This window comes from Theropithecus gelada, chromosome 6 (genome assembly GCF_003255815.1).
Source record: "Theropithecus gelada isolate Dixy chromosome 6, Tgel_1.0, whole genome shotgun sequence".
Lineage (NCBI taxonomy): Eukaryota > Metazoa > Chordata > Mammalia > Primates > Cercopithecidae > Theropithecus > Theropithecus gelada.
Genome location: NC_037673.1, coordinates 10,735,287 through 10,761,918, shown reverse-complemented (window position 1 = coordinate 10,761,918; position 26,632 = coordinate 10,735,287). Strand labels below are relative to the sequence as shown.

At 43.3% G+C, this 26,632-nt stretch overlaps 1 protein-coding gene across 7 annotated transcripts in view; it reads left to right on the top strand.

The window, feature by feature from the left end:
• CTNND2 (catenin delta 2) overlaps positions 1-26,632 on the top strand; it is a 928,994-nt gene that overhangs the window by 879,623 nt on the left and 22,739 nt on the right. For all 7 annotated transcript variants that reach the window (XM_025387612.1, XM_025387608.1, XM_025387606.1 and 4 more), the window contains one exon: positions 3,077-3,161. In XM_025387612.1, coding sequence (XP_025243397.1) covers positions 3,077-3,161 — 85 coding nt within the window. The remainder of the gene's footprint in view (positions 1-3,076; positions 3,162-26,632) is intronic.

Sequence of the window (26,632 nt, the reverse complement as noted above, 5' to 3'; positions counted from 1 at the left end):
TAAAGAGGAAAAAAAAAAGGTTTTATTGAGACCTATGGTCAAAGAAAATTATTTGGTGAAACTAATTTAAAAATCACTTGAAGAAACCATCTATGAAATGATACATATCCATGCTGCTAAGGTCCTGATAAGCTGGGTCCAATCTTGATTATTGTTCATGGGAAGATTTTTTTCACTAAAGATGATCCCATAAATGCCCTTTAATTTGGCTGAAAATTTCTTTATAGAATAGGTGCTCATTCTATCTTGTTGTTCCTTTATCTCTTTTTCCAATGCCAACAGTCTAGATGTACGAGTTTAATAAGAAGTGTTAAATTGGATTGAATCAAGCATCTTCCTGGTTACAGTTCTCCCGCTTAGTCAGTCTCATTCACTGTTTCATGTAGTTTATCTCTTTTTTAGTATATATACTGACTAATTTGGAGATCAAAACAAGGTTTTTATAACTACATTTATCCTCGTCTCCTACCTACACTTCAGTTTTATTATTGCTTTTCACTGCTCTTAAAACAAAATGAATTCAGAATTGCTCCAAATTTGAGCATGAAACTCACCATTTCTGACTCAATTCTATTATGATAGTAGGCATGGAGATTCCCGTGGACTTCTAGACAAATTGTAAGGAAATAGAATTTCTTTATTGAAAATCAAATTTTTGGAACTGAGGATAATTTAATAATTAGGAACAGTAGGAATACAAATACGGAATAGCTTATTTATAAAATGATTGCTAATCTGCCCACCCTAAATTATTCCTTAAAAACTTATTTCTAGAAATAAGTTCCGTTCAAACCTGATTTTGTTTGTGATAGTATGGGAAAACACAGATGGAAGAAACGTGCCTTGCTATGATGCTCTATTTTTATGTATTTATACATGTTCTTTATATATATATATACAAGCTTAAATAGGCAGTGATGTTAATGAGTCAGACTGGCGAGTTGCCAGTCACAGTCTATCAGAACTGCACAACTCACAGTGTCTGGCGGACACAACCAAGGGGGCTGGTGTTCTGTGATCTGGCCGCTGGCACAGCTGTGTTGACAGCCACAATGAACTGCACCAACTGAAGTCCTCACTACCCCTGACATGACAGCTCTGGTGAAGATCAAACTCCAATTGTGTAATTGTTATTAACTCTTATAGTAGTCTTGTACTCGCCATTTTGAAATCTTGATTATTTATTCCTTCCACATTATTTTAAACATCCATTATGGACATTCTATCATGTTCATCTGTCTCAAGAATACATTTGGGTTTTTTTCCCCCCAATTTTAACAGTTATATGGGACGTAGTGTTGAATGTGTCACTGTATTTTGTCATAAGATGGAAAAGCTATTAACAGTCTCCACTGTTACTGTCAGTAAAGAACTGTGTATTGTGGCTTGGGTTATAATCACTTGTCACATTAGAAACACTCAGTTGTCCAAGCCCTTCAATCCATACTTAGAAGAGTTTTTCAGGTAGAAATTCCTATGGCACCCGTCTAGTGAATGCATCAAAATTAAAGTCTAAAAAGAAAGCAAAGTTTCTTTGACCTTCACATGTTAGTATAATACTGTGATGTATTGGCATTTTAATTGAGAGGTTAAAACCTGCTGTTCATTACACATTCACAGTCTTTTTTGGTTTTGTAACTATGCAAAAGATAGAAACAAAAGACTACACTTTTGTTTCTACTCAGAGGCATTTTTGCATACTAATTATGTTTCAACTACACTATCATGACCTGAATATTAATATATGTTTTTCTAGAGTTGCTTGGCTATTGTCATGAACAAATATTTAGCTAAATGATAAAATACAACAAAACATCACATTTAATCTTTGTTCAGCATTGACTATATGAGAATGAAATGCAGCTTCATCTGGATTCATGAAAAGATCTAAAATTCTCTGTCTTTAAGTCAAAGGAATTACAGGCATACCTTAGAGATATTGTAGGTTGGGTTCCACACTACTACAATAAACAAATATCTCAATAAAGCAAGTCACACAAATTTTTTGGTTTATGTTATAGAAATATCTTCTTTCCTTAAAAGTCATGAATCAACTTCTGCTAGCTTTAAACTTTTCTCCTGTAGCTTTTTTACCTCGCCAAGCCTTCATAAAATTAAGAGAGTTGGCTGGGCACGGTGGATCACGCCTGTAATCCCAGCTCTTTGAGAGGCTGAGGTGGGTGGATCACGAGGTCAGGAGTTCGAGACCAGCCTGATCAACATGGTGAAACCCCATCTCTACTAAAAATACAAAAATTAGCTGGGCGTGGTAGCACGCACTGTAATCCCAGCTACTTGGGAGGCTGAGGAAGGAGAATCACTAGAACCCGGGAGGCAGAGATTGCAGTGAGCCAAGATCTCGCCACTGCACTCCAGCCTGGGCAACAGAGCAAGACTCAGTCTAAAAAAAAAAAAAACAAATTAGGAGAGTTAGGGCCTTGCTGTGGATTAGGTTTTAGCTAAAGGGAATGTTGTGACTGATTTGATCTTTTATCCAAACCACTCAAACTTTCTCCATATCAGCAATAAGCCTGTTTTACTTTCTTATTATTCATGTGTTCACTGGGGTATTACTTTTAAATTTCTTCAAGAACGTTTCCTTTGCATTCATAACTTGGCTCACTTTTTGCCACAAGAGGCCCAGCTTTTGGCCCGTCTTGGGTTCTGGCATGCCTTCCTCACTAAGCTTAATCATCTCTTGCTTTTGATTTAAAGTGAGAGATGTGCAACCCTTCCTTTCATGTGAACACTTGGGAGCCATTGTAGGGTTATTAATTAGCCTAATTTCTACATTGTTTTGTCTCACGGAAGAGGGAGGCCAGAGGAGAGAGAGGAGGAAGGGCCAGTCTGTGGAACAGTCGGAAGGAACAACATTTATTGATTACAGTTGCTGTCTTAGGTGGGCGCAGTTCGTGGTACTCCAAAACAATTATGGTAATAACATGAGGGACCGCTGATCACAGATCACCATGATAGATATAATAATAATGAAGAAGTTTGAAATACTACAAGAATTATAGAAATGTGACACAGCTGTCCCACTCACATCTTGCCTTTCCTGTCTTTCCTTCATCAGACACTCTCCAAAAGTGGTCAAGGCCGCATCTCAGGTCCTCAACAGCATGTGGCAGTACCGAGATCTGAGGAGTCTCTACAAAAAGGTAAGGCTGGCTTCACCTGGGCCCTGAGCCCAAACACTCATTGCGGGGCCCTGAGACGCGTCACAGACGTGGAGGGCACTTTCCCACAGCCTCAGTCATTGAAACACAACTGAAACGAGAATCAGTAAAGAAGCCAGAAAAGAGGTGATATGTCCCCTGAGTAGCTCCTAAGATCCGTGAAGTTTCTGGACTGGACAGACCCATGCTCGCAGGGTGTTACCCTAAATCATCTTACAGAAAAGGAAATAGGCTCATTCTCCTGAGCTTCAGTATTCTACAGTAGACTACAAAGTAATGACAGAGGGATTGGGGGGAAGAAAAAAGCATCAACAAATGTTAACAAGTAATTTTGGAAAAAAAAATATGGAAAGATAGATATATATATGGAAAGATATATATATATAAAAAGAGAGATGCAGAGCACATCATTCAGGGAATCAAGAACCGTTGCAGACTAGGAACATTGAATAGGAGACTTAACTGTCTGACCCATGTCACTCTGCCCCTGAGAACCTCGCGGTGTTACTGGCCAGAGGGAAGAAGATGGTGCTTCCGGTGACAAATGTGGATCACCACGATGCTCGGCATTTGTTCACTGCACTCTCACAAGGCAGGCAGGAATTCATATCACACACTTCCAAAGAGTCTTCACCCCCAACATGGCTCAAAAATGCCTTAAGAGAAAAAAGTCACATCTAGAAAGTTCCATTCAAGGCCTCATTTCCAAAATCTTCTCAATAAGGAATGCCAAACTTTACTCTTTTGTTTAGGAGGGGAGAATTTTTTTTTGACGTTTCCCAAAAGTTGTTGTTTTATTGTGACAAGCCCCACAAGCATGGGAGTTTAAATCCGAGTTAACAAATAGGGGTAGAAGGCCATGCACAGTGGCTCACACCTGTAATCCCAGCATTTTGGGAGGCTGAGGTGGGCAGATCACCTGAGGTCAGGAGTTTGAGACCAGCCTGGCCAACATGGTGAAACCCAGTCTCTACTAATAATACAAAGAAAAAAAAAAGGCTGGGTGTGGTAGCAGTGCGTATAATCTCAGCTACTTAGGAGGCTGAGGCAGGAGAATTGCTTGAACCCAGGAGACAGAGGTTGAGGTGAGCTGAGATCGCACTACTGGACTGTCGCCTAGGCAACAGAGCGAGACTCCATCTCAAAAAAAAAAATATATAGAGGGTAGAGGACATCACCAATAAGCAGGGAGAATGGCATAGGCATTGGTCTCCATGCAGGGATTCAGGAAGCACAGACAGGACTGCAAAAGGGCTTCCATCAGCAACTGCCCACAGCACCCACCTGCAGCCCCCTGGCCACTTGCAGGGAGTGGGAAAGCCAAGATCATTGCTGCCTCCATCCCCATCTACAGCCCCCATCCCCCAGGTCACCAGCCACTCACTGGCCAAGGACATGGGCCCACAGTAAGGGGCTTGCATCATAGGGAACGAGACCCATCTTGCCAGAGGGAAAATTTGTCTTTTTCTAAGCAATGGGGAAAAAAATAAATGTTTAATAGCTGTCTCTACTAAGTTAGAGTCTATTTCTAGATTTCCCCCAAGGCCTTTCTAACTTCCCTTAAGTATTCATTACTTTGCACTTTAAGTTTTATAAGGTGTACCCTATATATTTTTCTTTCAAAATTTTCCTGTTCCCTAAGAGGAAGTGTGTTTAAGTTGAAACAGAGTGCAAAATGAAGTGGAGGTTCTAGATCAATGAGAGTCATCCCTCAGTATACACAGGGGATTGGTTCCAGGACTGCCGCAGATAGCAAAATCCGTGAATATTCAAGGCCCTGCAGAAATTAGTCAGCCCTCCTTATACATGGGTTTTGCATCTCACAAATGCTGTACTTTTTATGGGCATTTGGTTGAAAAAAAATCTGCATATTAGTGGACCCATGCAGTGTAAACCCGTATGGCTCAGGGGACAACTGTTAAGTCCTTCCCGAAGCATTTTATATAACGGGTTAGCATAAGCCATTTATCTACAGTGTTTTGGCTTCCATTCTATTTTGTTTGAAATTCCTATCCCAGCATCCTTAGTTAATTCCTTCTTGAATTCCTCCAGGAGACAAATGAAGTCTCGCCCAGGAAAGAGTCCTTCAGTTAAACAGGCAGCCAGAAATAAGGAACATGGTATAAATTAGAAAGGAACTGGCCATTCTGAATCAATGGCTCCAGAAGCTCAACGAAATATTGCTGCGTGAAGTAAAACCCTCTTTCCTTTAGATCCTGAACGTTTCCTGTTTGCTGAAATATACCTTCTGATACTTCTGTGCATTGTAGGGAAGCAGCTTTTAGAGACTTTCCAGACTCTTTCTTGAATAGTCATATGAGTCTTCCATCTTAATGTTTTTCATTGTTGTTAGTAGAGTTCAAAAAGCATAATTGTCTGTCTGTTTCCATGGAAAAAAAAAGGATGTGTTGACAGGAATTTCATGGAGCTAAAACTCAAGAGCTGAAGATGCTATAAAATATGTTTCATTTGAAGAGATTCAAGAAGGATGGGCTGAACAAATGAATGGTGATGTTTTAGTTGACCTATGATTTAAAAATGTTGAGAAAGAGCTGTTCTTAATAATTTCCAAATTATGCAGTTGTGAAATGAAAGGAAGATCTTTGTACCCAGTATCATAAGTGCTGCTAATAGCAAAGCTCAAAATTCAAAAAAGCTTTTCTTTTGAAAAGCTCCTTTGTGAGAAAACCAAATTCATTCATCTCTATGAATTGTTTTTAATCAGTGGTGAAATAGATTTCTATTTTGTTCTTCACTGACAATTTGCATATCATTGAAAAAAATGTCTGATCCATATCTTTTAATTATCCATGTTTCAAATCTATTTATTAAACATCTATTGTAGGCTTAGCAAAGGAAGAGTTCCAAAGGAAAACATAAGATATGGGAAGAAGGTACTAGGGGTAAAGATGAAATATGAAACTATAATTGGCAACTTCATTCAGTTCTGAATTACATACTACAGATTTTAAAGCGTGAATTAAGGGAAAGAAACTTGTAGACCAAGTCTTGAGAGGCATTTATGGAGCTTGCACAATTAGAAGGTAAGAGATAAGGACATTATGGATAAAAGAGAAAGCGTGAGGGGAGAGATGGAAATTGGATTGAGAGTTACATGTCCGTGGAACAGAATTCAGCACCATCTGTCATGCTCATTTTCTTATCATACCCAGGCACAGAGGCCAGGATGTTGTTTCATTAGCTCACCTACTTTATGTTACCTAGAGAGACACATTCTGATTCAAACCAGAATATTCTTCTAGCAGGGTGTATTGATTGATATAAAACTATGCTTGATTCATGCTGCATTTGGAACCAAAGCATATTTATATCATCGGAACCTTTGACTTTTGTGAAGCTTGGCCTTTTGCGTTATTTTCCCCTAAAGAAACATCAACAGGTGTAGGAGAATGTGATCACTTGCAGGCTAAAGAATGCATCACCCTTTTAAAGCCAGTCTTTAGATAACCACAAAGAGAACTTCAATGTTCTGCGTCATTGCAGAGGATATTTTCTAAAGGAAAAGAGGATGTGCCATAGGAACAGACTGGATGTCGGGGTACAAGAGAAGCAGGAGATGGAAAGTTCTTGTCTTTTTTGAACCTTGGGACTTAAAAAGAAATGAAGTGACTGAAATAATGGGGTGCTTATGTTTGACTATGGTTGGGGAACTGTCAGGATGGCTGGTTTTGAAGGACAGAAGATGGGTGAGGAGGAAGACATAGAATTAAAATATTTTAGAAATCATCATGTATAAATTCTTAGATGATACCTTAATAATCTGCACAACATCTCCAAGAAGTACTTGCATTGGTTGGGACACAGGCTAAGTGTCTAACAGAGAGACCCAAAACTATAGGAGCTGAGACTACACATGGATCCCTTTCCCTCTTATGGAGCCATACGTGCTCAGGCAGGTGGCCCAAGGCCAGCAGGTGACCCTGATACCTGTCGCATTGCTTTGCCTTGCAAAAGAAATGTCATTCCTGCCTGTGTAAGCAAAGGACCCTGGCTCTGCCCATTTCTCATTCCAGCCCATAGGGTGAGAGAGGGGAGAGGGGAAGGCAAGTGGCACAGAAGTTGCCAGTGTCGGGCTCACACCCCGGGGTGAGAACTCAGTCCCATCGCCACAGCCCCCTGCCAGGGAGGATGGGAACAGGGGCAGCATAACCGCTGCAAAAGGTTTGTGGCAGGAGAAGAAAGGCAGTACCGTTCCAAAAGTCGTTTTCTTCTCAAATGGCTTTAATGTCAGCTGTAATCACAACCTAATGAGGCATGTTATCCCATTTTGGGGTAACTGTGATCATCCAAAACTTCTTACTTGTATTAAGCAACAATCTCATTATTTGCAACTTCTGTACTCCGAAAGCTGTACTGGAAAAGTCTAATCTCTCTTCTCTGCAATAGCCTTCCTGGATTTGAAGCTAGCCATCTTTATCTACAAGATCATTTCTTTTCTAGGTCTAAAATGTGTAGGAGAGGAATAGAAATATCCTCCTTCACCCATCGCTAGGTTCATGACTGAAGCCCCTATAATGAAAAGCAAATTATAGTAACAAGAGAGAAGGCATACAAAATTATCTGTGTAATTAGATAATTACATGAGATAGTTACATGCCAATTAATTACATGAGAACCTCTATAAGGAAATAAAGGCCCAAAGAAACAGGTAAACTTGTGTATTTTTATGCTTAAGTCTGATGGAGAGTGGACACCTATGGAGAAGTCTGATTGGAGGACAAAGGGGTATGATCTAATGGTGATAAATGGGGGGATCTTCCAGATTCCTCTCTGTGCCCCTGTGAGTTCAGAGATAAGGATGTTCCTTTGCTCCAGTATAAGGAGGCACCTCTCGAATGAGGGTTTTATGACCTGCTTAAGGGAAGAAGCATGAGAGAAAGGTGAGAGAAACCTTTCTGCCTTTGTTGTTTTCCCAAATGCCAAGGTGCCATATTTGGGGTTAGCATGTCCTAAATCCCATCACATGCTATATTCTAATATGTCAGCCTTTCCACAGCCTTCACCATGCTATCCTTTTTTGCCAAATGCATGTAAGTTTGTTGGTGTCCCTTTGGTAATATAGCACCCCAAAATGAATGTATTCCTCCAAGCTTGTTTGAAGCAGAGGAGAATAGAACAGACTATGCTTTCCTGATGCGGGACACTCAACTTGTACTCATAAAACTGGAGATCACATTGGTGTCTGAAAGGCTCATCCTACAATTTGGTGAAATACAAAGAGTGGATGGCCAGGGGTTCATGGCACAGCCCTGCCACTTACCAGCAGCATGACCTTGGGCAGGTGACTTGAGACCCTCTGCCCAACAGTGTAAGAACTGACTTCGGGCAGTCCTCTGGCCACTTCTGCTGAAGGGTGGAACACAAAGAGTAGCCCTCTGATTTACCAGGTTTCAGATGCACTAGGGTTGCTTGGCAGCCGGTTATCTGTACCTGATGAGCAGCCATTCCTGATGCAGAGCCGCCAGAAAAGTAAACGACCTCTTAAAATGGTCTTTGGCTGTTCTTATACCTGGCAGCATGTTCTCTGGAGGCAGCGGGACAAACCCTCGGGTCTCTGGAGGTTTGGAAGCCTGGGTCGCCATGGTGCCTTCCTTCCACTTTGTGTATCCAAGTCTGTATCTTTCCTTGACCTTTGCATCAAAGAACCTTCATAGCCTTTCATGAAGACTGCGGGCATCTCTCCCTCAATCCCACCCACCCCCTCCCTTGGTTTTCCCATCCATGACGGGAAAGCCATAATACTTGCCACAGTGGATTGCTGACGTCTCAAATAGAACAGAAGTCATCACAGCGCTTTGTAAAATGGAAAGTAACATATCCATGGGAGTTGCTGCCATTAGTTCTACAACATTTTTCCAAGCTGCTTGATTGGCAAGTGCCGTCTCTGCCATCCTGTCCACAGGCAGCTGAAGGTTTGGATCTGAGGATTTCATTTTGTCATCATCATCATCATCGCTATTCACCTCTGCCTACATTTTTACAGCTCCTTTCTCCCTGGTCTCTCTACTCTGTCTCCTCTAGTCCCTAGAGGCCTATCCAGTGTCTGCTTCCCACAGTCTTTCTCCTTTCTCCCACGCAGCTATGCCTGCTGGCAATATTTCTATAGGAAACAGAGTCCCATGTTTACAACTGAGAGTGCTAGGTGCTGAAAGCTGGCGATCAGAATTGAGGGGTTGCTACCTCCATACTTCCATGCCCTTGCCTCTCCGTGCACTGCTTGCCTGGAAGACAAGCCAGGCCATTCAAACAGACCCTGTAAAGTTACTATGGAAAGGGTCAGGGCAGTCCCTGTTGTTAAAGTGATAGATGATTTTTCCAGTGTTCAGCTTATGGTCCTAAAGCTCATTTTGCTCTAAGAATCTCAAAGTGCTTCAGAGAGAACAGCATCCACTCAGTATCTCTCCGAGTGAATTAAAATCCATAGTTCAGGTAGGGCATAGTGGCTCACACCTATACTCCCAGCACTTTGGGAGGCCGAGGTAGGTGGATCACTTGAGGTCAGGAGTTTGAGACCAGCCTGGCCAACATGGTAAAACCCCATCTTTACTAAAAATACAAAAATTACAGGCAGTGCACGCCTGTAATCCTAGCTACTCAGGAGGCAGAGGTAGGAGAATCGCTTGAACCCAGGAGGTGGAGGCTGCAGTGAGCAGAGATCATGCCACTGCACTCCAGCCTGGGTGACAGAGTGAGGCCCTGTCTCAAAAAATAAAAATAAATAATAAATAAAATCCATAGTTCCTAAGTGTATGGATCAAATTTCACAGGTAGATCAGATGTCAGACCCAACCTCTTGTTGGCAAGCAGTGGGGTTAGAAACCTCCTAATATTGATGGCCTGGTGTTTTTATGGTTGTGCCACCCTCTACTCCACCCCACATACAATGTTGGTATCTTGCACAGTGAGTTCATGTCTTGAAAAATACCAAACTGCCTGTGCTTGAAACAGAGTAAGATCATATTTCTCTGAATAGAGATACTGTATCTGCTCTTGCACTCATGATGAGAGAAAGAAAACGTAAAACTAATCTTTCAATATCCTTCCTTTTATTGTCAGAGAAGATAGACTCTCGGGTTGCACAGCAAGTGAAGAATGAGCTTTGATGGGAGTGGAGTCATGCCCTTCATGGCCTGTCTCACACTAGGCTCTCTTTCCTTACCTCTCTTGGATTCATTTTATTAGCTCTTGCCGCCATTGCACTCACAAAACAAGAAATCAATAAGTAATTATAGATGGGTAAGGGAGTGCCTGTAGATTTCCTCAAATGTCCAAACCAGAGTGGATGAAGGAGTAAATACAGCCTTTTGTCATCTTTCACAGCTTGCTTATGGGAGACTGATCACTCTACATAGATGAGCCAGTAGCCCATGGCCCTGCAAACAGAAGTGATGTTCTCATGTTTAATATCACTCCATTACCCTCATCTGCTGGACATTTGAAAAACAATACCATATTCCAGTGAGAATTAGAAAGATACTTTGAAATAATGTCAAGGAAAAACACAATATAGTCAAAATTCAAAATTTTGATGTTTAAGCTTTGCAGTATGAAGAGTGAGGAATACTGAAGGGCTTTAATATGTCTTCCAATATGTTGCCATTTTGAGAATTAATAGATTCTACTTTCTGGGTATCTAAGATAGGGATGAAAAAGTAGTAAATCCTCTATAGAAATAAATTAAACTAGTAAATGTAGAGCTGTCATTTTATCAAGGAAATTGCTTAACGGGAATTTATTAATCTTTCTACTGTGCTGGAAAATTCTTCAACAACAGATTATTGGAAGAACATAAGGACTTTCGGCCAGATTTTAAAACAACCCAAGGCTAGTGTCCACAAGGTTTGCAATTGTAGCTCCTCAAGTTCTTTCTTTTCTAAATCACTTGATGTCAAGTTAGGGTAGAAAACAAAAAGGCTAAGGTTAAACTCAGCTACCATACTGTCTCCTCCATAAATCTGGACGTTGTTTGTTGATGTTTGGTATTGACAAAGAAGGTCTTTCTTCACGAAGTCTCCTGACCTCTCGGAGACAATTCTCAGATACTCATCATATGATATCTGTCCAAAAGCAAAGGCACAAATGGGAACAGAAGCAAAAATCAATTGTGCAAAAGTGGAAATGCACTTGGCACATGGCAAGTTGCTAAACAAGAAGTGACTAACTTACAGCTGTTGCTGGGATAGATCCCCAAGTCAGGGGAAATCCCATATAGCAGTACCCAAACTAAACACTTCCTCTGTCATTCCAACCTTTTACAAGGCTTCACTCATAACATTTTGAATCAAAACCTACAAAAATACCCCAGAGACAAAAGGCAGAATCAAAGGACCAGATCAGGAGCTAGTAAACTCAGTAAGTTTAATGTAAGTCTACGTCCATTCTTCTTACTTACTTTGGGGCAATTAACTCAAACTTACTCCCTCGTTTTCTGGTGGATCCAATAGACTGGGTGATATCACATCTATGAGAACTCAGTGTGCTTGAGAGACAGCATGATCAGTTTCTTCTCTCTTCCCAGCTCCATCTCCTCTCCCTCCCCTTCTCATATAAGCTGCGGCTTCCCCGTCTCAATGCCTCCCAAGGTTGAGCTAAGTGGGAAAGGAGACTCAAGAGGAGGAGAGCAGAACCTGACCATCTTGGTTATATCCTGGCTTGGGTACACTCTTCCCATGGGAGATGTCTCCTGGCTAGCTCCATCTCTCAGGAGGGCAGTGGGGTGGGTTGCTCAGAAGTACCACCATGCAACCAAGGACCTCCCAACTGGGGATGGCTGACCTCCTCAGCCATCTCTCTCAGAATTCTCAGTCGGCCTCAGACTACACACAGGCCAGGGAAGACACCAATTTTGTGCCCCTGTAGCTTTTGTCGTTTTGGAAGTCTATTTAAGAAGAAGAGTACACTTTATGAATATAAAATTAGGTACAGACCCTGGAAGGGGCCCATGTAGTGGGTGGGCCTGAAAGTTCTTGGCTCCATGGTCAGTTCACCTCTGGCACTGAATCTCTGTATCACCCTGCTAATGCCACTGAAGACACCAGGCCCTGCCACCCCCAAACTTCAGGGAGCTCATGGTGAAACTCTTTACATAGTCCACTCTCTGGGCTTCTGGAGAGGGAGGGTGAGGAATCCCCAACCAACTGATTACTTCCAAGGAAGTTTTCACCACCAGCCACTTCCACACTCAGCCTAATGTTATACAATCTGGAGTTGAGTCATATGCTAATACTGCAGAACCCTATATGTCCACCACTTTTGCAGCTCCAAGTGGAAGGTCTAACATTTCGAGAAAGTGGGGCAAGGGGGCATCTATTATTCTTTGCCTTGCTTGAGACCTTAGCCAGAACAGAGACAATAAGGAAATTACATTAATATCCTGGCATAGTACCTTATCACCAGTATTTAATTATCTACAAGTTCTCTAGAGAATCTGTTTCCTTGCCTTTTCCAGCTTCTAAAGACTGCCTGCATTCCTTGGCTGGTGGCCTCCTCCTCCACCATCAGAGGCAGCAGTGCAGCATCTTTGAAATTTCTTTTTTTCCGTCGTCGTACTGCCTGCTCTGTGACCGCCCGAGTCTCTCGTATAAGAAACAACCCTTGAGATTATATCGGGCCTCCTGGGATATTCACAATGATCTCTCCCTTTCAAGGTCCTTAACTTCATCACATCTGCAAAGTCCCTTTGGCCATTTAAGGTTGCATATTCACTGCTTCTGGGAATTCGGATGGTTACATCTTCTATGGGGCAGACAGCATTATTCAGCCTCCCACTCCCTCTCACGTAAAAACCTGAGTGTAATGGTCAAAGTCTGATATAACTTCTGCCAGAGCCAGGGGTTTGGCTCCTCCTAACTCCATGCTTACCACCTCCTGAGTGTTGCCCTCATCTGTATTATCCATATTGACTATCAGTCTGCCCACATTGCAAACAACTGGAATGGAAAAGAGCCGGGACGGGCATGCGTTTTTCTTTTAGAGACATGCCTTTGTAAATACTTCCAGTTCTTAATCAAGTGGCCACCTACGTCCCCCTGTCTAGGGGCTTCACTGAAAAGCAGAGTTTCTATTACAGGATGCAAAAGTGAAGAAAAGGCTATGGAGATGCTCATTCCCTGGACATCCATGCTATGTGTGCACCAGCACCAATGCTCCTTTTGAGTATCTGTGCCCAGTTTTTATAAAAGCCACATTCTTGGGAGATCCCACAGTGCTGTCATTTCACTGGAAGTACTTCTACAGTAATTACCAATTGGCTTTAACCTTGAAAACGGCCCCAAGTCCATGACTCCTCTGCCTTATGCAGGGAGGCCAGCTAGTTCGATGCAAAGAGAACTGTACATTTTCAGACTCTGTTTTGTAGCTGGAATAATATAAGAACATCAGCAACAACCAAGGGAAGAAGTAAGGTCACAGAATGTGGAACTGCCTCCGATGCTTCTTGCTGTTGCCACGTGTCCTATCATAACCCCATGCCTGTGACAGGCTACCAGCAGTTCCTGAGGTTAAAGCTGGGTGAATTTACAATTCCCATGTACTGCTCTGAGAGAGCTGTTCATGGCGTCCTCACCGCCAGTGCTCCATTTAACTGGATGACATATTGACCACTGGTAAGATATGTAGCATAAAATAAAAGTGTGCAGCAGTTGGGTTTTTCTCTATGCCAGTCAATGCGATAGTACCCTCATTTTCTTATTCTCCTTAATACCATGTGATTCCTCTTAGAGCAGTCCTGTCAATCCTACAAGCAAATGGCCACTCCTAGTAACTTACATTCATTCGTTCATTCAATGCATATTTACTAAGTACCTGCTAGATCCTCCGCTCCCTTCTAGGTTCTGGAAATTCCGAAGTGGATGCACCCATATTGGGTTACCTTTCCCCAATTACATAGTGGCATGCATTTTAACAATTATTTCTTGATAGTTTCACTTTATGCTTATTTTCTCCTGATACTGTCCGTTTTCCTCCTTCCTGTTTCTTCATCCTCTCCCTCTGGTCATTCTTCCCCTAGAGATACATACGCTCTTCGTGCTTCTATCTTACAGTGTTTGAAAAATGTCCTCTCCCCATCCTTTTCCATCTTCTGCCTTCTCACTTTCTGTTCTCCCATGGTCCAGTTTTCACAATGAGGTTTCTAGGAAGGTTGGAGTTCATTCATGGTGGCTTTCTCACTTTCTGTTGTACTCATCAACCCCTAGCAGTCAGTCCTCATGCCTCCATGGAAAGGGCTCCTAACTGCAGCGTTCAACGAGTCTCATTGCCTGTGTGACTTAGGGAGGGCTCCCCACTGTAACACACAGACCGAAACATCTAATGATCCAACTACACGAAAGTTTATTTCTTGCTCCTATATTCATCCTGGACAGGTGTTCAAGTAGACAGGTCAGCTCTTCTCCATGTGGGCACTCAGGACCCAGACTCCTCCTTCCATCCGTGGCTCTGGCACGACGTAAGGCCTGCAGCTATCCCTGGCAACACACATGCCCACTGCCCCGCCTCCGTTGGCTAGATCTCCATCGCATGGGTGTGAAAGGTTGCCACATGGCAGGAGAGGCTGGGACGTGTCGTCTAGATGGGTATCCAGGAAGAAAAGGCCATGGACTGGGGAGGCCCTGACACATCTTCCTCTGTTAAACAGCCTCCTCCCAGGCTGCTTTGTCACTACTCTTTTTTTTCTCTACCTGGCAAGCCGCTCCTTCTCAGTCTTTTTTGCCAACACCCTGGTCCTGGTCTTCCCTGCAGCATCCTTGTTTGGGACCCTATGTCTGCTACTGTAGATGATCTCATCTGCTCTCACATTTTGTTTTGTTTTGTTTTGTTTTGTTTTCACAGAACCTGTCTCATGAGAACCTCACAGCATATAGGCAAGATCCGTTCACAAAGCACTACCATCTTAAGACAATTGTTTTTTAATTATACTTTGAGTTCTGGGATACATGTGCAGAAAGTACGGGTTTGTTACATAAGTATACACATGCCATGGTGGTTTGCTGCACCCTGCTCCCATGGTTTTTAAATGCATTTGAAGACTAGTTGTATCCACATTTATTTCTCTATCTGGTCTTAACTATTGAACACTAAACCCATCCATACAACTACCCACATGACATCTGCACTTAGGTAGCTCATCAGCTCTAACTGTCCATACATCCAGTGCTTAGCTCTCAGTATATTCCCCAAATCTATTCTTCTTCCATGGTTGCCCATCTCAGTAAATAGCACCTAACCCACCTTGTTCTTCTCAGAAATCTGAGAGTTATCCAACTAATACTTCCTTCTTTCTTATCTCCACTCTATCTTTCGCAAACCCTGATGATATATTTCCCAAATATCTCCCATACCCAACTATGTCTCCCATCCTTACTTCCATCATCATCTGTCCCTGGTCCTGGTACAATATTACTGCCTAATTGGTTTTCTGGAATCAACGTTACCATCTTCAGTCTATTTTCCATTAAGCATTTAGAATATACTTTTAAAAATCCCGATCTGACCTGGCCTTTCTCATGATTAAAACTCTTCAGTACCTTCCAGTTTCTCACAAAGTCCTGCTCACCTCCCTGCGCTGACTTCCCTCCACCCTGCCTGCAATCGCTTTGCCTCAGCCCACACTATTCTTGCTTCCCCTGGCTCTTCCTTTTCAGGCACAAAGCTGTTTCCACCTCAGAGCCTTGGCATTGCCTGAACACAAGTCAGTTCCTCCCCCGGGAATGCCTCCCCTTCTCTCCCTCCAAGCCTGGTTATTGCTGCCCCAGTGTAACTATAACCCTTCCAGAAAACTTCCCTGACTTTCTCCAGCTCTCTAAGGCTAATAGCAGTCCTTCCCAATAACCTGTACTTTTCCTTCATGGCTCTTACAACCTGGCTGTATGAAGCATGATGTGATCATGCTTTGAACACCTGTTTCTCCTTCATCTTCCCCTCAACAGCTATGCCAGTCTTTCTCTGTTCTTGCCCTGTGCCCAGCATGGTGCTAGCTACTTACTAATTTTTATTGAATAAAAGCTACCCCAGAGTGTAAGCCTAGCAGAGTAGCAGAGGGCATGTTCAATGACTCTGCTTCCATTCACGTTTTCAGAAGCATTTTTTTTTTTTTTTGAGAAGGAGTTTCGCTCTTGTTGCCCAGACTGGAGTGTAATGGCTTGATCTCAGCTTACTGCAACCTCTGCCTCCCTAGTTCAAACAATTCTCCTGCCTCAGCCTCCTGAGTAGCTGGGATTACAGGCATGTGCCACTATGCCCGGGTAATTTTGTATTTTTACTAGAGACAGGGTTTCTCCATGTTGCTCAGGCTGATCTCGAACTCCCAATCTCAGGTGATCTGCCCACCTTGGCCTCTCAAAGTGCTGGAATTACAGGCATTAGCCACTGCACCCAGCCTGTCAGAAGCATTTTGAAGTAGACTAGAATACAGAGAACCTGAAGTTGAGACCCAGGGTAAACATCGAATTTGTTCACCAGTGATAAGTATATATGTAAAATAGCTGACTATTCAAGTGATATATTAGAAGCTAGACATTTGGATTCCTAAATCTGAAGACTGGACTGTTTAGTTTTATCCCGAACTTAACTTTGCAGTACTAATTGAAACACAGAGGACATTGTTAAAACTCATCCAAGTCAAATCTTTGTTTTAAGGCCTCAAAAGCAAAGCTAGGGAGGTAAGAGGACTGGTTTGGTCTTATTTCAATTTCCCAGATATTTTCATTTCTTTGTTTGTTTTGGTTTTTTGCATCCATTGGTCCCTATTAACTCCTAGCGGTTAACAGTGGTATACTTTCTTCTACTAAATCATATACATTTTTTCCAAGTTTTCAAATCTTCTTGGTTATACTGGTTCTTTAGAATTAGCCCAGTAGCAGTAAATTGAATTCCTAAAACAGATTTACACAGTATTTGCTTTTAAAAGATGGTGTTGCACAGATCCTTATGCTTATATGTACTGTACCTTTAAGTATCCAAATCAATTTAATTAAATTTCATTAGAAGCAACAGAGCTGAAACAAACTAATGAAAGCTACTGGTATGTCAGGTGGTATTTATTTGTACATTAAGCCACAAATACTCCCTTTTGGCCCTTAAAATTTAGTTTAAATATTTAACTCTAATAGCTTTTGGAATTGTTGATGGAATTAGTTTTAATGAATCTTTAACAAACAGTTTACCTTAAAAATAGATGGAAGCTTGTTTTATTACAGCAGAGATGAGCGGAAGGTTTTGTAGTTAAGCAAAATCTGGCTTGGTCTTTAGTCACACAGACAGTGCATCAGAATATTCTGCCTCCCATTTATTGTATTTAATACCTTTTCTTGAAATAAGGATGTATATATATAAATACCACTAATTTGAAATATTTTTATTCTCTGCTTAATGTGATTACATTAATAGGTTTGTTCCACTCAAAAATGACTGGAAAACTGGTACAATTCTGAACAATCAAGCTTTTGATACGTGAGCATTAATATCTTAGCTGGTTACCTAAGGCAACGACTTCTGTTTTGACTTTCGTTTGAAAAGTAGGTCCCCAGCGAAGTAATCTTGCTTATGAATGTAAGTACCAAGCCCTGAGTGTTACAGCTGATGCATGGGTGAGCTTGGGTTGCTAAAAGCCCAACAGATTTTTACCACACTTTCCTTTATATCTCAAGTCACTTAAAAAAAAAAAAATAGAATTGACAAGCTTTATGGGCTGTAGAGCCTCCAAAGACAGCTAAGGTGAAAGGCTTGTGTTTGTGACTTCGGTACCAAATAATCTGTACATGGCCACTGAGGAATCCTTGCTTAGAGGCCAAATAAATCTTGCTAGATTAAAAAAGTTCCAGAACTGTTTAAAAACCAAGGAGAAAAAGGCCATAAACGGGCCAACAGTATCCTAGTCATTTTTTTGCATTCCAATTAATATCCCCAGTAGAAATAAACAAGCATTGTTCATTTTCAAAGTTAATTGTTTATTGAAGCTCCTGGGTCAGAGAAGTCTCTTATAAGAAAATAGTTGATGAATCTAACTTCTAAGGATAGAAGACAAAGTTTCCAAAACTCTCTTTGGAAACAAAATTATCAATAGAAACATCAACATTGACCATATCATCACAGCTGTGGCTATTCACTGGGTCACCCTCCATCCCATTGGGGTCAAGTTTCTAAAAGTTGTCTTCCAGGAGCAGGATCAGAGGCCACCATGCATGTAACTCAAAATTCCATTTTCTGCTAAATCTCATCTGTTGAAACACATTAATAAGGATTTGGTATTCAGCCTATTTTCTTTCCCCCGTAATCACCAAATCCACTCAACCTTCATTTTAGCAGCCCTTGAAATATTTACTGTCCCCTCCCACGTTCTCTCTAAACTCTATTACATGGAATGAGCCAACTTCTCTCTCTAATCCCCTTTCCTCCACTTCCATCAAGGAGTATCCTTCTCCATCCTTTCTGTGATTCAGCAGAAGTAGGGTGCTCTCACCTGCTCAACTCACAATGGCAGGATGTCCCTTGATAGTCAGAGGGAGGTGGGAGCCTTGGAACACATGGGTCATTCTCATTCCATCACATCTAAATTTTCTCCACCCTCTTGTTGACATGCTCTGCATGCTTTCTGGAGCACCGACTGGTCATCACTGTTCCCTGCCCAGTAATATTCCCACAAGGTGACCCATCCAGAAACCAACCCCTTCAGTTTAGTAGGCACATTCTGGAAGCAGGTGTGGACTGCTGTACCCAGCCCTAAGAGAAATTGGGGCATAGCTAATGAGAAAGGTAATATACTCTCCCTTTTTATCCAGTTTCCTGATTCTCCTAAGGATCTGTGTTTGAGGGGAACTGAATGCATTTGCCATGAGCAAGTACATCTATCTTCTGAGCTCCATGGGGCAAGAAGCACTGGAGGTGGAGGAACAAGCTGTGTGCTCCGACTGAGTCAGCACCCACCCAGGGGCCAGAGGTGGCAGAGATAATGATGCTTCAAAATTATTTTCCAGACTGGTTAAAGAGGAGGCAATTGTATATACCTCATGGTCAGTGGAGAGAAATTACCATTTAAACATGGTCAGTGGAGAGAAATTTCCATTTAAAATAGAGCAGGCAAGCCAAAAGCCACTTTTTTTGTGATTGTCGTTAGGTACTCTTTTACCTAAGCTAACACTACCTTCAGCACAGTTGCAAGTATGTCATAAAAGACAGATCTACCAACAGCAGAAGATGATTCTGATGAAGTTACTCTGAGCTACGATTAAAAGAAAAAGGTTCTGAGGTTCTGATTGTATTTATTTGTTACAGAATAGAGTGTAAGAACTGTGGATGCTAGCTATGAAACATGTGAAATTGATTATCATTTCATTTTACAATAATTAATGCTGTCATCTTAAATCATTGACTCCAGCTAGCATTTATTAGGCACCTCTTTGTTCCAGGTACTATGCTAGATACCAGGGCTTCAGAAATAAATGAAGCACCCTTGCTGCCTCACAGCTAGGGAGACAGACTGGATTGCAAAAGTCTGTAGTGTGATGTAAAAGCATTTTATTAGTATAATGGAAAGAAAACTGGTTGCATTACTGAATGCTCCCCACAAACCACAGTGGCATAATTTATTTGGCAATAGTAACTGAATGAACATGCATTGCTTGCCTCCTGTTTGCCTCATACGGAACCAAGCAGGATAAGATTTAACAGGCAGAAAAAGACAAAGTGCCCTGCCACGTCATAGAACTGCCTGATCAAAGGTGGGGATGTTTGAAATTGAGTCTCATAAGCAGTACATGCTGGGTGATCAGGTGTGATTGGGGTTCAGTGTGTGTGGCACCTCTCTGGCCTGAGATTTTGACCTGTTTTGTTGCCATAGTAAGTCAACCTTGGGAATGGAGACTGAAGGGTCTCCTGGGATTTGGCACTTTAAAAAATGTGCCCCAACTTGTCACTGATAACCTGTGCAAAGAAACCCCAAGCCAGTGGTTCACAGCCCTGGCTGTTCATTAGCATCCATTTGGGGGAGGAGTGGAGCTTTTGAAAATAAGGATACACAGGCCCTACCCAGAATAACCTAAAGAGAACCTCAGGGCTGGGGCCCAGTCATTACTATTTTTAAAACTCCCCAGGCTGATAAGTCACATCGCCCTTAATGTATAGAAAAGAAGCTGAGACAGAGCTTGCCAGTAATTGGAAGAGAAGGGCATACTCCTGACAGCTCTCTAATTCCACCTCTCTATCTGCGGAGACATCCAGGGTTAGCAAGTCAAGTAGTGAAAAGATATTCATGAGAACAGTTTTGAGCCTTGCCAGACAGTTCTAGCTCATCCCCTGCATACAAACCTAACAAACTCCTGTGCTCATCTGAACTGAATGTCATGCACTTTATTTATTGTTTGTTTATTTACTTATTTATTTGAGGTGGAGTTTCTCTCTTTCGCCCAGGCTGGAGTGCAGTGGCACGATCTCGGCTCACTGCAACTTCTGCCTTCCGGTTTCAAGTGATTCTCCTGCCTCAACATCTGGAGTAGCTGGTATTACAGGCGCCCGCCATGACGCCTGGCTAATTTTTGTGTTTTTAGTAGAGACAGGGTTTCACCCTGTTGGTCAGGCTGGTCTCGAACTGCTGACTTCGTGATCTGCCCGCCTTGGCTTCCCAAAGTGCTAGGATTACAGGCGTGAGCCACTGCGCTCGGTCACACAATTTCTAGATTAAGAAGCTATGGCTCGAGTGTGTGTTGTCCTAACCGCCTGTAGACCCGTCCAAATGAAAGCTACTTAGTCCCCTCATTCAAACTGTTAGTAGAAGTCTCTCTAGTAATACATTCTTCTTGGCGATGTTTACAAGATGTTCAAAAATATAAAATGGAGAGCGTTATAAATTCAGGGCGCTCAAAATACATAAAAAGAAGACCTGTATCAACTAAACAGACTGACCACGTCCTAGAAATACCGTGAAGACCAATGGTAGTGGGACTGTGGGGATGAACATCGCCCGATTCTTGTGCACTCTGAACCATTGGAAATGCCCGTGTGGATGATTGTAGCTTTGGGGAATAATACAGTTTCATAAGAAACACATTGGAAACTTGAGCACAGAGGCTGAAAGTGGTGGAAGGACAGCAAAGGGTGTAAGATAAAGAAAATCAGATTGTTCCTGGTGGCAATTTAAAGTTCAGTGACTTTGAACTCGTCTTCTTTCTTGGATTTCTATCTCTATATACTTGGAACAATTTAACAACCTCCAGTTTTAAGTGTAATGTGTTAAAAATAAAAACCAATTTGAGGCACAGATATCATATCACATTTTTGACAGCTTAGCTGGGTCTTCAGCTGAAGGGCACAACTTCTGGGTCATTCTGTTGAAGGTGAACAACAGATAGTAAAAGAGTTCTTTATCGTCAGTAGGAAGGATTCGCGGCCCTTTCCCGGTTACCGTGGCGATTCTTCACTCTCCCTGCTCCTTCCCTGAGCTTTCTTATCTAACCCCTATGAGTTGTGCAGGTGGCGCAAAGAAGAGCTAAAGTGAAATACCCAATACAACAGAATTCACAAAAGAAGTCTCTGGCCTACAATAAGTTAATATTTTAACAAGAAAAAACAGTGACTAAAGAGGCAAATATTGATTGAAAAGATATGTGCCTGAGTTGTATGTACTTACACGAACCACCTCCAAGCCCTTCTGAGTGACAGTGGGAAGTAAATGAATAATAGATGGGTTGCTAACTGGCTAGATAACAAAAATGTATATGGTTAGTGGAATAGAAGGACTGTCAGCTTAGCAATAACTTTCCCAAAGAATCTCTATCTTCATTTCCCTTCCTCATCACTGTGTTTGTAATGGGTGTTGATTGATATATACCATGGGCCAGCTGCGCCCTAGTCTCTAGCATCTAGTGTTCCATGAGTTTCCATGACATTTGGCAGCTGCTCCTCTATATCTGTGGGAAATTGGTTACAGGACTTCCCAAGGATACCAAAATTTATAGGTGCTCAAGTCCCTGTTGTATTAATAAAATGGTGCAGTATTTGCTTATAACCTTCGCACATTTTCCTGTAAACTTCAATCATTTCTAGATTACTTATAATATGTAATGTTAATACAATGTGCTATGTAAATAATTGAACTGTTTAGGGAAGGATGACAAGAAAAAACAACATGCACATGTTCAGTGCAGACCATATTTTTTGCAATATTTTCCACCCTAGGTTGGTGAAATGCATGGATGTGGAACCACAGATACAGAGGGCTAACTGGATGTGGCGTCGGAACTAACATTTTAAAAGTCCTTTCTGGGCATTGTTTGAGCATAGCAGTGTTGAAGTTGTGCAGTTTCATCACTGTAGTCTTCACTCTGCATCGATGAATGAGAGAGGGGAGATAGAGAAGGTCACCTCTTCTCACAGCACACAAATTTTGTGTTTGTCTCATTGCAATGTAGAAGGTATTCTGTTCCTCCTGGGGCTCCTGAGCTGTGGGTCAGGAAACAGCTCTAACGAAGACCTTTATTGGGTTTTTACTCTGCCCCATTCCTTAAGCTCCCTTCTTCCCTCCATTCAAAGTCCCTGTACCCACAGGCGTGCAGTCCCTGGCCATCCTCAGAGGGGTCTGAGTCAGGGGTTGCTTCGCTGTTTCTCCCACCGCACTCCACTCTCATCACCCTCAGGTGTATACTAACCTCATCACCTACAGACAAGTTACCTGCGGGACCACATTTCTGCCAGGCATTCGCATTTTCCACACTGGATTTTATAAAGGATTTGAGTTTTTTGGGTGCATCCATATAAGAGTTCCTTTGTAAGCAATTTTGTTATTACATTCACTCTTCTGATAGTTCCAGAAATGTAAATACGTAAATGGTTGCAGTATAGTCTAAACATTATGAAATCTGAATTGCTGAACAACACATATCTCCAATCACCTGCATTAAGACGGCAATGCTAACAAACATACTGATGTCTCACCAAGTGAAACCAGTCCTATAGCTGTGCCACATTTAGACCTAGTGTGTCCTTGGGACTTAGAACCTAATATTTAGCCAACATTCATATTGTAAAGTACCTTGTTCACCTTTAATGCCACACAGATTATCATCACATTCATAACCAAAGAAGCCAAGGTTTTGGCTAAAGGACTGTCCCGAGCCACTAGTTGGAATCCCAAAGCATACCTTCTACATTGCAATGAGACAAACATAAAATGATCTGTCCCCATTCAGTCATATTTAGGATTTTTGACGTCTGCAAAGCATTTCCTTCAAAAAGACAGGGATTAAAAAAAATTTTTTTTAATCGTTCCCATACATAAGTAACGGACACATACAGTTTTGAAATATCTTCCACCCTGCACGTGTTTTTTTGTAAGACTGCTCCTCCTCTGTGTTTGCTGCCACCCTCCAGAGGATTTCAGAGAACACCTCAGAACTCCGGTGGAGACATTTTCTCCTACCATGATACCTACCATTCCCTGACACACCCCCACCCTTCCCTAAGGAGGCATTTATTTGTACCTTATACCCTTCATCTCTCATCACCTCAGCTGTCACAACCTCATCACAGTGGTCACAGCCTCCCGGGACGACCATCACTACCTGGACCCCTCGATTGAAGGCTCTGAGCAGCCAATTATCCCCCATATATTCCACCTGTCTTCTGTCCACCTCCCATTTCTTTTCCCTCTTCAACCTTTGGTTAAAGATCAGCAAAATTGGCCGGGCACAGTGGCTCACACCTGTAATCTCAGCACTTTAGGAGGCCGAGGCAGGCAGATCATGAGGTCAGGAGATCAAGACCATCCTGGCCAACATGGTGAAACTGTGTCTCTACTAAAAATACAAAAATTAGCCGGGCATGGAGGCACATGCCTGTAATCCCAACTACTCGGGAGGCTGAGGCATGAGAATCGCTTGAACCCAGGAAGTGGAGTTCGCAGCGAGGCGAGATCACGCCACTGCACTCCAGCCTGGTGACAGAGCGAGACTCCGTCTCAAAAGAAAAACAAAAAATCAGCACAATCCCCTGTGTCCGTTTCACAACCCCCTCTTCTACTCATCTCCTGCCAGCCCTGAGGACACTGCCCCCCAATCCCCTCCTCGAGGGCTGTTTCATTTCCCACGCACCCTCCCTCCCTTGTGTCCCTGGAGGTGGAGCAGATGTCCTTCTTGGAACAGTTGTCCTTCTTGCCCCCTCCTCACTGCTCTTTCAAGAAGGATCTCCACTCTCCTCCCTCAAGCAAACCCCCGGCACCTGTGAAGTATCCTCCCAACAGCCTATAGCCTTCATAAGCCCACCAGTGCCCTGATCAATTTACACTCTCCATATCATCTCTAGCACCTACATTTTCCTCCCTACTGGGCTTAGCTTCTGTGGGCTTCCGTGACGTTCCCTTGTCTCTCTCTCCAAGTTGCCTGATGACCCATCAACTCTACCCACTCCACACCTGCCCGAGGACAGCTGACTGTAGCTGGAGAGAGGCACACATGGATGCTGACCAGTCAGCTCCTTTCTGGTTCATCACCACGGCCTGCAGCCCCACCTGGCACCCCAGCCACTTGCCCTGGCCAGTCAGTTCACTCCCCACCCAACTCAAGAACCGCTCCACATCCCCATCCCCTTCCTTCCTCCCTTCCCTTCCTCTCTCCTCTCTGTTCTCTAAGCTCCCACTCTTCCTCAGTCTTAGCAGATGACCTCACTTCTTATTTTCCCTCAGAAAATGCAAAAAAAAAAAAAATCAACAGTGAATATCCTTATCTTCCTGTCACCCCAGCTACCCGTCTCTTCCCATGTCCATGGCCACAGTCTGACTGTTTCTGTGGCCAATGACCCCATTGCTCTTATTCACCTTTCCTGTCTTGAGAATGTTCTTCCTTCCATTTTTCCCTTTTCCTCCTATGTCCCCAGGTTTTTCCTTCTCTGCATTGAGTTATTCCCATCACCACATGAAATACTGCAATATCTTCTGGGTGGTCTATGAAAAACCTCTCTCCAGCCTCACTCTCTTCAAGCCCATTTCTCCATTTCCCTTTATAATAAAACTTTGCCAAAGGCTTGTCTGTACTCACTGTCTCCCCTTCTCCAATTCTCATTATCTTTTGGGCCCGCTGGAGTTAGACATTTACCAACCTGACCAAAGAAAGCACTTTTGTCGCCGGCACGAGGACTTCCTTCCTCCCAAAACGCCGGGCAGCTCTTGGTCCTCCTCAGTATTCTGTTGGTCTCCTTCTCCTCCTCACGCATCGCTCTCCTGGTCTTGCCTGACGCCACAGTCACACCCTCCTGATGCTCCCTGTGGTTCCCTGGGTTCCTTCTTGGTCTCCTTTGAAGCTTCCCCTACTCTTTGCGCCCTCTAAATATTGGAATGTCCCCAGGCTCACTCAGTCTGCCTTCTGCTTTTCTTTATTTGCATTCGCTTATAGATTTGCATCCATTCTCTTTGCTTTAAGTAATATCTATATGCTGACGTCCAAAATTCTGCCTCCAGCCCTGAGATCCCAGTTTGCAGATCCTGCTTCGTTCTCTGTCCCTCTTTGGTAACCATATACATCCCCATGAGGCAGTCCTGGTTCCACTCCCTAAAGATACTTCCCTCCCTCCTATTGTTCCTGGCTCAGTGAAGGGTACCTCAGGCCACTGTGGTTCACACCAGAAGCATTGATTCCTCTTTCCCACACCAATAGCCATGCCACTAGCAAACCCTCCAGTGTGGATACCAGATCTGCACGCTTCCCACCACCAGCACCCTCCAAGCCTGGACCATCTCTCCTCTGTCCAGCAGCTCTCCCAAGCGGCTTTGCTGTGGCTACTCCTCCCCAACCTGTCCTGGACACCCAGAGCTTTCCTGTCCTCCTGTCCCACTGCTCACTCCTCTTCAGTCCCAGGAGCCTGTTCTCACACCAGCGAAGCTGTTCCCACCCAGGGCCTTCACATCTGTTCTTCACTTGGCTGGGAAGCCCAGATCTGTGTCCCCAGGGTCTGGTTCAATTGTCATCTCCAGGTCCTGCTGCAATGTTAAGGTTCCCGACAGCACCTCCCTGACCCCACTCCACAAAATAAGAGATGCCAGCATCCTCACCCCTACTTTTCTATCCCCACCCACTCTATCCCCACATCACGCCTCCATCCCCCCCCCCGCTCCTCCATCCCCACCCCGCTCCTCCATCCCCGTCCCCCGCCTCTCCATCCCCGCCCCGCTTCTTCCTTCCTGGCCCCCTTCCTCCTTCCCCCCTCCATCCCCGCTCTCTTCCTCCATCCCTGCCCCCCTTCCTCCATCCCTGACCCTGCTCTTCCTTCCCCGACCCCGCTCCTCCATCCCTGCCCCCGCTCCTCCATCCCCACCCCCACTCCTCCAATCCCGCCCCGCTCCTCCATCCCCGCCCCCCTTCTTCCTTCCTGGCCCCCTTCCTCCTTCCCCCCTCCATCCCCGCTCTCTTCCTCCATCCCTGCCCCCCTTCCTCCATCCCTGACCCTGCTCTTCC